The sequence below is a fragment of the Spea bombifrons genome, chromosome 5 (assembly GCF_027358695.1).
Source record: "Spea bombifrons isolate aSpeBom1 chromosome 5, aSpeBom1.2.pri, whole genome shotgun sequence".
NCBI classification, from domain to species: Eukaryota; Metazoa; Chordata; class Amphibia; order Anura; family Pelobatidae; genus Spea; species Spea bombifrons.
In genome coordinates, this window is record NC_071091.1 from 49,732,675 (window position 1) to 49,745,644 (window position 12,970).

Consider the following 12,970-nt stretch of genomic DNA (forward strand, 5'->3'; position numbering starts at 1 on the left):
TATAATGCATATTAATACAGGGTTAATTTGGCAAGATATAAATAAAATAGACAGAATCTTAACTTATGTATACTGGATAAACATGACATCAGTCAATGGTAGATAATACAAGTTAGAATCTTATGTGATGTGACTGGGAGTAATCAGTACACCAAAAAAGTCATCATACACAGGACGCCTGAAGCCACAATTTAGTGCCACTAATCCTTTTAAATAAAATATGCAGATTGAAACAGAGTAAATAACACAAAATCTTTACTTTTCTTCTCACTGTTTTCTGGGCCAAGAAAGTTTTATCCTCTGAAGTGACTACAAATTCAGGAGGGCGTTTTATCTCTAGATAATTAAAAATGAAATAGTTCTATTTATTCCCGCAGTAAGTAAAGTGCCAGGAAACAGACAACCAAATACACACACCAGGACAGGCTCTGCCACACCGACACCCAAACACACACAGACACACAAACCAGGAAAGGCTCTGCCACACTGACCCCCAAACACACACACCAGGACAGGCTCTGCCACACCGACACCCAAACACACACACCACGACAGGCTCTGCCACACCGACACCCAAACACACACACTAGGACAGGCTCTGCCACACTGACACCCAAACACACACACACACCAGGACAGGCTCTGTCACACCGACACCCAAACACACACACCAGGATAGGCTCTGTCACACCGACACCCAAACACACACACTAGGACAGGCTCTGCCACACTGACACCATAACACACACACACACCAGGACAGGCTCTGTCACACCGACACCCAAACACACACACACCAGGATAGGCACTGCCACACCTACACCCAAAAACACACATACCAGGACAGGCTCTACCACACCGACCCCCAAACACACACACCAGGACAGGCTCTGCCACACTGACAGCCAAACACACACACCAGGACAGGATCGCCACACCGACACCCACACACCAGGACAGGCTCTGCCACACCGACACCCAAACACACACACCAGGACAGGCTCTGTCACCCCGACACTCAGACACACACACACACCAGGACAGGCTCTGCCGCACTGAAGCATAAAAGCATTTTCTACACTGCTTTGTCATTAACTGCCCCTTTTGTATTTTTCCCCCTTGTTTATTGATGCCCCCGCCCGGCACCCTTTAGTATTGATTAATGTGTCCCCCTCACAACCTTGTGTATTGCTCCCGTTTGTGCATTTATGCCCCCACACCCTTGTATATTGATTTATGTGATGCCCCAGCCAATCCCCTCCCTTGTGTATTCATGCCCCCACCCTTTTTGTATTGCCTAATGTGATTTGCTTACATCATAAGGTACATGGAAAACTTTTTGCTGACATGTGTGCTCACATCTGAGTTACTAAAGCAGTAGGCTAAAAAGTGAGCTTTCCACTTTTGTGTAAATCACAAAAAAAATGCTTCTTATCACCCAATCAACCTCCATTGTTCACAAATCCACTTATTACTGACAAAATTCAGCAGTAACCCGTGCTAATCAGAGATCTTTTGTCACATAGGACATATAGTGGGGTAGTATTATTAGTAAATACAGACTTTACCAGACTTTAGTACTGACTTGGAAAAAAATGATATATAAAATTATATTATTGTTGTTGTTTAATTTGCTTGTTTTTTTTTCTTTATCATGAAAATAGCTTGTACATGGTCCCAAAAAATGTAAACTCAATTATTAGTTGCTTAACTCAGTATATTTCTTAAGGGAGTATTTACCATTGTTCTCTGTTCTATTTTTATGTGTAATGTCATTTTAGGACATATGCCAGCTGGCAGTCAGGGAAAACCATAGCAATTTCAGTAAAACTGTACAAATGCCCTTGAATTACTGCAGTTTACCTCAAATTATCTTCCTTTACACATATTAAGTACACAGAAGACATTTGAAAGACACTTGCAATTAAATGATGACACTCTTTTTTCCAGTTCATTTTGTACACTCATATATTGATTTTATTTATATAAAATGTATTTATACAGCTCTAACACATTCTGTAGCGTATTTTAAAGTGACAGTTAAGGTTTTTTTTACCCCCTTAAGAAAACAATTGATAAAACCTTACTTATATTTATAGTAAGTTTGGACAATCACTCCATTAAGAGATTAACTCCCTTAGCGGTAGGGATCCTACTGTGTAGTATGGACACAGCCAGACGTGAAAAAACAGGACTACAGTACATTTAAATGTATATTTAATTGATATGAAAATATAATAGCAGTGTATGTGACGAAAAATAATTTCATAGGAAGAAAATATTTCCTATGAAGAAAGAAAATGAAGAATGTTTAAAAATATCTAATTGCATCTGAACTAGGTATCCACTACTATACCAGCAACCTAAAGAATATTATACTCCACACATACAGGTTTACTTCCTCTAAGCATCGTCTTGCTCTACGTAATGGTACTTTAAATACGATAGGGAGCATCTATTTTTATAGTAGAATGTAATCATAATTTTGTTATACAGTTGCTTATAAAACAATACAAAGGTTTAGGTTATAGTTATCATTTGTATCTTTATATCATATTGCAAGCAAAAATATAAGCAAAGGAAGTATCTCTTCCCACCAAAACATTTTAGGTGTAGCACCACACTAAATATCTGTTAAACAAATTCCAGGTAAAACTGTTGGATTCCACTAGACTAAGTTAATACTACATGATTATCCTAGTACAAAACTAGCGAGGCATCTCTAATGAGGAACTAACCTAATAAAAGCTGAGACGCTTTTGACTTATTACAAAGGAAAGCTATAAAACGGATGGATGTGTCTAAATCTGATTCTTCATTAATTTGTGTTTTCAAGGCTTGCCATCTTTAAACACTTGTATCTATGAGAACGACTGTAAATGCTTTAGTTATATAAATAATCATTCACCATTCCTCTAGCCATCTCTTAACATGGCCGAATAAAATATAGAACGTGAAGAAAAAAAAAGAACATATAATCTGCACATTTTTCCAGCTGTAAAAAACAGGTTTTACTTATCTTTGCCTTATGTTCAGCAAACCTATACCGTGTTAATTAATTTACCACTTCTGCTGGAAGACTGTTTCACCTAAATACCCCCTTCCATGAACTGAAACTTCCTTACATTACATACTACATGGATGGTACAATTGTACAAACTTATATTGCTATACATGTATACAGGTGATTTAACTTACAGAATATATGACGTAACCAAAAAGACCACATGATAAAATGACAGAAAGGTGGGACAATTCTGCCTGAATGCTGTATTTACTATTTAATTATAAACCGTACTGACATTTTGGATCTAAAATTGTGTTATACTGTTTTTTCCTTCTACACTATAACTATAAATTATACATGTGATGGTTAATTTGGTAATGTATAGTTAATACCTTGATAATGTGTTATTGATGTTCCTTGTCCTTGAAAAATCAATGTGTATGCTTATAACATTTAGTGATGTCTTGTAAAATATTTAACAAGGACTTTCTTAATATTGAATATATTCATTGTTAATACGCACCTTTGGCTTTAAAGAATGCACATGTTTATTTCATTTCTTTTTTCTTTTTTAGTTCTACAGAGGAACAATTCCGCTGGCAAACACAAGGTGAATTGTTTCATTTTATACATGAAGTTATTCTTATCATGGTTATTATTGTATATTGTGTTTCAAGGAAGTTCCACATATAAAATATTATGTATCGCATCTTATATATGTCCATAACATAGAAGATTCATACAGTTCTTTAGGAAATGCCCTACCTTACCCCCATAGATCTAGGATTTCAAGCCACACAGTAAAATTGATTTGCATGGTTCATTAGGATGTTGAAAGTAATACCCAGACATGGGCACGTATACTATAATTAAATAATTAAGATTAACACTCTGTTTCATCCCCCTAGAGGTTTTATTATCGCTAACAAGTGACTGCAGTTCCTCAATTTATCCCCAACCTTGAATCCTGAAGTTGTACCAAACGTCATAAACCACCACTCAAAACAGCAACTTGCAGCGTCTTTAATTGACTAAAGCTTTAAGCTTTCTGCCCGTTTGTGTAAAATTCAATAAAAAAAAAATCGACAAAGAGAAAAAAAGAGAAAAGGTCCCAAGCAGTCATGTCCCTTACAAGAATATGAGTGTACGACCTCTTAGTTCTTGTGAATTATGCTATTCCGTATAGTGAAATGTGTTTTGATTTGTGCCGTGAGTGTGGCACCCAGTGAGTTTATGTATGTTTGCCAGCATTTGAAATTTGTTTTTGTATATTTATCCTTGTTTGTAGAAGATTGGAGCCATTCCATCCGGAACAAATAGAACAACTTTGTAAGGAAAACATTCATATTTGGAAGGCTCAGGCTTGTCCAGTTTTGCAAAAATTAAATTAGGAGCCACTGGGGTGATAATTTGAATGATTTCTTTTATTGTCGGATAGGAAACCTAAAATAGCTACTTCTGGTTTTAGTGGGAACTGACAAATATTGTGAAATGTAGTATAGTTATCCACTGGTTTCCAAAACGTATACATTTCTGGACAATTTCAGAAGCAATCCAGGAGATCAGCATCATTGTCTTTCAGGGGAGATGTAAGCCCTGTGCACAATCTTGGACACCATATCTGAGTATGAAGCAACTATTTTTAAAGTTCAGAAACTTTAGTCAAAGGTAGACCATTTTCCATGTTTTAATAACAGAATATAGTAATGGGATGTCTCTCACGTGTTCTGGTAAAAGAGTATAATAAACATGTAGTAAATAAAGTATTGATTAATGTGTCCCCTTCACAACCTTGTATATTGCTGCCCTTTGTGCATTTATGCCCCCACACCCTTGTGTCATGCAGAGCCTGTGTTGGGCTAACGCAGGGGTTTAATATTAGAAGGGTTAACCTAGTCAGGTGTGTTTTACAGCCAACAATTTGCCCTCTTAAGCCACTCAGACTGACTGACACCTTTTACATACCAGAGTGCTGCCATAAATTCATTCAGGATCATCCTCAAGGACCACTGGTGATGCCTCCCCTATAGTATAGAATTTAGGGTGATGGTCTTCTATGCTGGGTTTGGACCATCTTGAGGACACAATGAGATCTATGGATCTTAACAGATGTATGTTAAGAGTATATGGGTGTGTGTGTGATACTAAGGGCTAAGCCTGGGACATCTCTCCGTGACACTGGAGGGGTGGAAGATCTGACCAGGGGATAAAATTGATTGTTTTTTGGAAAATCAGTGAACCTCTCCATGAACCTCTCTGAGAACGTCTCTTAGAATCTCTCCTGAAACTTTCTATGGAACATCACTGAAAATCCTCAAATTCAACAAGGACATTGGGGTTCCCGCAGATGACCTAAATTGGTTTTGTATAATTAGGTTTTTCTGTGTTTCTCCTTGTTATCATTAACCCTTGCACACCCTATGTGTCTGGTTATCCGATAGCTAGCTGTGTATATTGATTTATGTGATGCGCCAGCCAATCCCCTCCCTTGTGTCTTGATGCCCCCATGCTTTTTGTATTGGCTAATGTGATGCCCAACCAACCTCTTGTCTATTGATGCCCCCACTGACATGCGTATTACCCCCAGCCACACACCCCTATTGATTTTGTAATGCCACAACTCAGCCACCCCCCTTTTGTATTATTTAATTTTTGTCCCCCTTCCTTGAATATGGGTCCACTTTCCTATAACCCCTAATTATTTTTTTGGTAATACTTACATTTTTGTGGTTTTTTCCCTGCTGTCCTCCGACATGATGATCCTCTCCCAGTCAGGAGGAACTCTTCTGTGAGCCTGCCCCCTTGAATGTCACGTCTTAAAAGGGGCGGGACGAAGAGCTGAGGCACTACTGCCACTGGGCGGCACGGTGTGTGCACGCCGAAGTTCAAAGCAGCCGACGTGCGGCCGCTTTGAATGTTGGTCTGCCGGCCATATATATAATTGTCTGGGAAAACCTATCATTTGAATTAGGTGGATGCAGCCTGTAAATTAGTAACACAAGGAATTCTACAGTTTAAGTTTTTCAATCACTTTATCAACAGTTTTGTACACATTTTATTTATTGGCAAAATGCATATAACACACATTCAAAAAATCAACTATTGGCTCTGACGTATTAAAGAAGTGCCCACATTTTATGTGAACATTTACCTCAGCAAAGGAAGAAAATATATCTAGCAATAAGTGGACCCAATAATGCTTGTCAATTTACAAAAAGATCAATGTCAAAACTCTTCCTTTACAAACAAATGCCTAAAGGAGCTTTATATGCGCAAACATCAAAAGAATGGGACTTAGGAGTAAATATGTCTGAGGACTTAAAAGTAAGCAGGCAAGAAAAGGAGAGGCGGTTCTGTCATTTACAAAAATGGGTCGTTCTGAAGAGCTCAGTAAATCCAGGCGTGGTACTGTGATAAGATGCCACCTCTGCAAAAAGTCAGTTTGTGAAATTTTATCCCTGCAAAATATTGCACGGTCAACTGCAAGTGCTATTATTGGAAAGTGGACGTGTTTAAGAGCCACGTAAAGTCACAGAGTGGGATCACCAAGTGCTGAGGCGCACGGTGCGTAAAAGTCACCAACGCTCTGCTGATTTCATAGCTGAAGAGTTCCAAACTTCCACTGGCATTAATTATCAGCACAAAAACTGTAAGTCTGGGTTCGGAGGATGCCAGGAGAACGTTACCTACCTGACTGCATTGTACCTGACTGCATTGCTGGAGGAAGGATCATTGTCTGGAGTTTTTCAGGGATTGGGCTAGGCACCTTACTTCCAGTAAAGGGAAATCCTAATGCTTCAGCATACTAAGCCAATTTGGACAATCCTATGCTTCCAACTTTGTTGGGAAATTTTTGGGAAGGCCCTTTTCTATTCCACCATGACTGTGCCCCAGAGCACAAGTCAAGGTCCAAAAAGACATAGTTGGATGAACTTGGGAGTGGAAGAATTTGACTGGCCCGCACAGAGCCCTGACCTTAACCCCATCGAACATCTTTAAGATGAACTGAAACAAAGATTGCGAGTCAGGCCTTCTCATCCAACCTTCCCAGAAGAGTGGAAGCTGTTATAACTGCAAAGAGGGGACCAACTACACATTAATGTCTGTGTATTTAGAATGCAATGTCATAAAACTCTGTGATGGTGTAATGGTCAGGTGTCTCAATACTTTTGTCTATCTAGTGTAGTTCAGGACTGCTAAAATGGTAAATGGTTTGCAAGGTAAAAAGTATCAGGAAAGACTAAAGGATCTTAATATGTATGAGCGCCGGAAGATGACGTCATTTCCTGCGCTCAACATTACAAGCCGGCACCGAGACCAAGCTAGAGGGCTCGCAGAGGAGAGAGAGAGGGGCACCGAGCAGGTACTGACAACTTGGTAAGATAAAACCACTCGGCGCCCTCTCTCTCTCTCTCTCTCTCTTCTCGGCTTTAAAAAAAAAAAGGGCACCCCACTCGGCTCCATTGTCGGGCCGGCCCTGACAGCAATGCTCATGCAAAAAGGTAAAATTGGATTAGCAAGAACATTCTATTGATTGATATGGTGACTGCATCAGATTTATTACTACACCAGAATTCCTTTTTATACATGACCCTAAATGTGTCAGAAATAATTCTGTTTTAGCATTAAGTAACTCACAAAAATCAGCAACTGTTAATTAAAACGCTTACAGTTTCTTGTTTATTTCATTTAGCTCTTGATTTTGTGATTTATTGCGGAAATAATTTGCTTTTCTGTATACTTATTGCCACCTTTTTACCAATAGTAATATGCTGTTTATATTATACTACTACATCATCGCACATCGGCTGACAGAGAGGATGAGATGAGACATGAGAGGACAGCCTCTGTTACTCCCCTTCACTTCCGCTGGGGCTTCTTTGATGGACCTACGATGAAGGTCATGTGATGCTGGTGCTGCATCGCAGAAGCCCCAGAGGATGTCTGTGCACATCGCACGAACAATCACCGGCTGACAGAGAGGGGAATCCAGGTCCCCTGCAGCGCTGCGGGGGATCTGGATTCTAGTGTTATAATCCGATCTCTGTTTGATGTTGGATTATAGAAGGAGAGGAATTTTTCCAGAGCATTTTCTCTGAAAAAAAACTCTTTTTGTAATTGATAAAAATCGATTCGACTAATCGATAATGAAAATCATTGACAACGATTTTCATTATCGATTATGATCGATTTTATTGATTAGTTGTTGCAGCTCTAGATAGTATCACTGTACATGGATAGTATACGCTGTATAGTAATATCCTACTTGTACTAATGTGTATTTCTTAACTCAGGACAAATAGTTGAATCTATTTAGCAATTTTTGTTCCATAGCTTTTGTAGACGAGTAAAAAGGATTCAATTAAAAGTAAGAAAAAGTGCTTTTTTATTTTTTTCACCATATTTTATTTATATTTTTTTATAGTAAATTAGATGATATGCTCAAACTAATGGTATCTAAAAAAAAAAGCCCTTCTTGACCTGAAAAAACAATAGATACATTGTGGGTACACTAAATGAGGGAGAAGAAAATTACCCAAAACAAAATCAAACATTGTCACGAATGTGTTAAACCTTAACTTGACTAACCACTCAGTGTTTTAGTGAATAGACACATATGTTTTTCAACACATTACAACATATTACTAAATACACAGGTGTCATATGTGTATTTGCACAACTTATACTTCCTGCACATTGCAATTTAACTGAACATGGACTCACAGGAGCCAAGAGTTGCTCAGATGATATAAAAAATAATTATTTGCTATGAGACTCTTTAGGTTACGCCTGTAAGGTTGACCAGCATGGACCAGTAAAACATTCAGTGAACACCTGGAAATGAAAATAATCACTCCAGGTGTATTTGTAGGGCATTTTGTTGCTTAGTACAGAAGCCTATTGAACCAAATGTAAAATATATATATATATATATATATATATATATTATGAATAAAGTGGGGGAATATGTCTTCATAATCCTTATCTTATAATTTCTGCAGATGGCCAGAAAGACATAGAGGATGAATTAACAACTGGCTTAGAACTGGTTGACTCATGTATTAGATCGTTGCAGGAATCAGGAATACTTGACCCTCAGGATTACTCCACTACTGAAAGTAAGTGTTTAATTACTTTTTGATATGTAGAGTTTGCTTGTGGCATATTGTACTTGGGGGAAATGAAAATGAAATTACAAGCAATTTAGAAAAATGCCATTTGGACAGGATGCCATAAGGTCCATTCAGCCCTAGCTAACCAAAGAAACTTGCCACCAGTATGACCTTGCAGCCTTGCCGTATGTAGTATCCTGAATGAGTGGCCCCCATAGGCTGCATGCAGGAGGCCCAAAACCTCCTTCTTGGTCCTCATGGGGTGCCGTAGCCTGAAACTCTGCCCACTGAAAACTACAGAGAGCATCAGTCATTAGATTCCAGACATAGTTACAGCCCTCCAGATCACATTCAGGCACAGACATTCCAGCATTAGCAATAGGAGAACCACCGGAGGGGATGGCGCCTTAAGACTAATGGTAACGTAGCCCACTCTCAAATTTCCCTACAGAATCATTACCCCCTGTCCTGAAGACACACTGTCCTCACCACACAGGACAACCTCGTCCACAACTGTGAACAGCTCAAGGAACGCCAAATTCCTTATTTAGCCAGCAACCCATCATGAGTCTGGCCACTTGTCCGTGCACCAGTGTGCCCCCAAAATGGCTTCAAACCCTACAGACCCTGCAGCATTCATATATAGGTGCAGTTGCCCATTGTACCCCTCCAGGACCTGCCAATTGGACCTCCCATTCAGCCCAAGATGTCACTCCCACTAGGCTCCAACTATTCACCCATTGACATCACCTGAAGTTTAGCTTCTTCAGTAGCGATTGCCAATTTGGACAATCCGCCAGTTTGTCCACTGGTAAGGTACACTCCATGGCCACAGATTTGGTTTTTGACCCTGAGGAAGCTCAGACAGGTGGCAGGCCCCTTGGTCTTGTCACCCTCAACACTACATCATATTCTTGGCTGTCGCCAACAGGCGAGGACATCAGGGAAAGTCCGGAAGCCAATACCAAGGAAATCGTCTAAGTAGTGCATCGAGGACTCCATCGCACCACCCATTATAAAAATGTGCTAAAGCACTTCAAATAGACACACGTGGTTCAGCAACCCATCTTGAGGCTCATATCTATGTGGGACTGACATTGGTGCCCCAGATGGTGAAACTCCAGGTGTACTGGCAGCAGCCAAACACATCTGTCTTTGCTAAGAGCACCCTGCGACCCACCACCCTGACCATCCAAACCACTTCATCAAAATAAGTGTAGATCATTCTACACAACTGTGCTGATATGTCATCATTGACCGAACCCCCTTGCAGGTACAACAAATGATGAATCAGCCTGTACTTGCTCGGTTTCTTCTTAGTGACACCTACAAGTTTGCCAGTAGCGGGGCTAGCGCTACCTCCTTTGATAACTTTTCTCAAACAACTGAAACGTAATTTTTTACCGAAAGTGATGAAGCGAAATCCACAAAAGGGATCAAAAACCCCTCACTAAACCTCCCCACCACCGAGAAGAGTGACACGGTCCCCTGCAGCTGCCACCTTCGCTGGCCGCGCTATCGACGTCGCAACCTGCCCACCATCCTGGAGGAGGGAGTTGTCCTCATGTGCCCCAGCCTCCAGGGCCCGAGTCCTTTGGCTCAAAATATGGACCACAACTGCCCATCCAAATCCACCATCAGGGCCCCCAGCTGACCCGCACGTCCTCTTCCATCCCTCCAAAAACCCTTTTACAACTTGGCCATATCTGCCATAGCCTGTTTACCTCCCCTACTGCCCCCAACGAAGGAGAGGCATACTCCAGTTGCTGTGTCACAGCTGGAGGTCCCTGCGCAGCCTCTTAGCAACTTGTTCAGCTTACTGTTCCAGGAGAGCCGGCCTGTACTAGCCTTCAGCATCAATGTGGACTGCTCTGGAACTTGCCTCCCAAGCCAATCCTAGATGCAGGTCTACCTATATACAGTTCCCTCCACTAATATTGGCACCCTTGGTAAATATGAGCAAGAATGCTGTGAAAAATGTTTAACCCTTTGACCTCTGCTCTCATGGATATCAAACAATCAACTGGAAATGTTATAAATCAACCTGGAAGAGGACATGTGTCTATATTGTCTCACTGTGAAGAGGATTGTTTGAGTGGCCAAACAATCTCCAAGGATCGCTGGAAAATTGAAGTTAGTTGCGTCTTGGAGTCAGATAGTCTCCAAAACTACAATCTGATGTCACCTACATCACCACCACAAAAACAAACTTAACCGTCTACAGTTTGCCAGTCATTACTGGAACTTCAAATGAGATCGAGTTCTGTGGTTGGATGAAACTGAAATTTAACTTTTTGGCAATAAACACCAGAGGTGGGTTTGTCACATACAGAGAGGTAGCCATATGGGAAAGTACCTGGTGCCCACGGTTAAATATGGTGGTGGCTTTTTAATGTTTTGAGGATGTTTTTCTGTGAGAGGACCTGGACATTTTGTTAGACTACATGGCATCATGGACTCAAATATCAACAAATATTGCTCTTGACTGCCTCTGCCAGAAAACTTAAAATAGACCGTAGTTGGATCTTTCAGCAAGACTATGATTCAAAACATAGATCCAAATGAACACAAAAAAGGTTAACTGACCAAATCAAGGTCCTACCATGGCCATCCCAGTCCCATGACTTAAACCCCATAGAAAACCTTTGGAATTAACAGAAGGGAAATTTGATATGTGGAGAAATGGTCTCAGATCCCTTGCCTTGTATTCTCCAACATCATCAGGCATTATAAGAGAAGAATCAGAGCTATTATCTTGGCAAAGGGAGGTAACACAAATTATCATACCTGGAAACTTGTAGGTTCCGGCGACTTGCAGGACGCAGGCATGACTGCCCATTGACATTGGTGGGAGGTCACGATGATGTTGGGGGCATTCCCACTGATGTCAGTGGGTGTTCCCGCTGCCGTCAGTTGATGTTCCTGCTGACATTGAGGGAAACACCCCAATTTAAAGGGGGAATAGGTGGGTAGTGGGGCGTAAACCTGTGTTGTGTTTGCAGTTGTTTGATATCCATGAGAGCAGAGTATTTTGGTATATTTTGTGAAGAAAATATCAAAAGGTCAAAACAATAAAGACATATTTTCAATGCAATGTTAGTTTTTTGCCTCGGTTTTTATTTCTTTGCCTTCTCTAAATCGCTAATAAATCACATAACAGAGATTGGTGTCTTTCTTTTTACTATTGATTAAGTAGCATTCAGTGCTTTACTGGAACAATCACCAGCCAGGTGTAACCCAGGTTAGTTAAAAGAGCAGCATATAAATATAAAGTTAGTTGACAATCTCTTAATAAGTTGAACACTCACACTGACTGGTCACCACACTGATGCAAACTCAAATACACTGACCATCCTCAGCCAAACAGAGGCAAACTCAATACACATTGGCCACTCTTAGCCAAACTGAAGTTTCCAGGTATTCCAATACCAAGGCCTTCATACTTCAGTGAACATTACATTGTGTAATGTAATTTCCATTGCAGCTTACCTGCAGAAGATGTTGTAACTCTTGCCCAAGTCAGTGCTTTCCTTCTTTGAAAACAGCTGAGGGGCAGGGGACGTGAACAAAGGCTATTCGGGGATTCTGATGAATCCCATATGCATTTCCAACCCATATAATTTTAAGGTGAATGCTATCACATACATTTAAGTCTATCATGGCTAATGTGCAACTTTAATCATACTTTGTCCGCTGTTGTAAATCATTCCTTAATAAACCTATGCAATGAAACCTTTAAACCGGGGATACAAGGAATATGTCTCTTTAAAATAGTGGATGAATTAGTATTTACTACATGAATAATGCAAATCATTTTCAGTAGCTTAATATTGTACCAGGTAAACATAAT

At 40.2% G+C, this 12,970-nt stretch overlaps 1 protein-coding gene across 2 annotated transcripts in view; it reads left to right on the forward strand.

Annotated features, from left to right (window-relative positions):
* Positions 1-12,970, forward strand: part of CTNND2 (catenin delta 2) — a 396,723-nt gene that overhangs the window by 223,110 nt on the left and 160,643 nt on the right. For both annotated transcript variants that reach the window (XM_053466296.1, XM_053466295.1), the window contains 2 exons: positions 3,583-3,617; positions 9,010-9,126. In XM_053466296.1, coding sequence (XP_053322271.1) covers positions 3,583-3,617; positions 9,010-9,126 — 152 coding nt within the window. The remainder of the gene's footprint in view (positions 1-3,582; positions 3,618-9,009; positions 9,127-12,970) is intronic.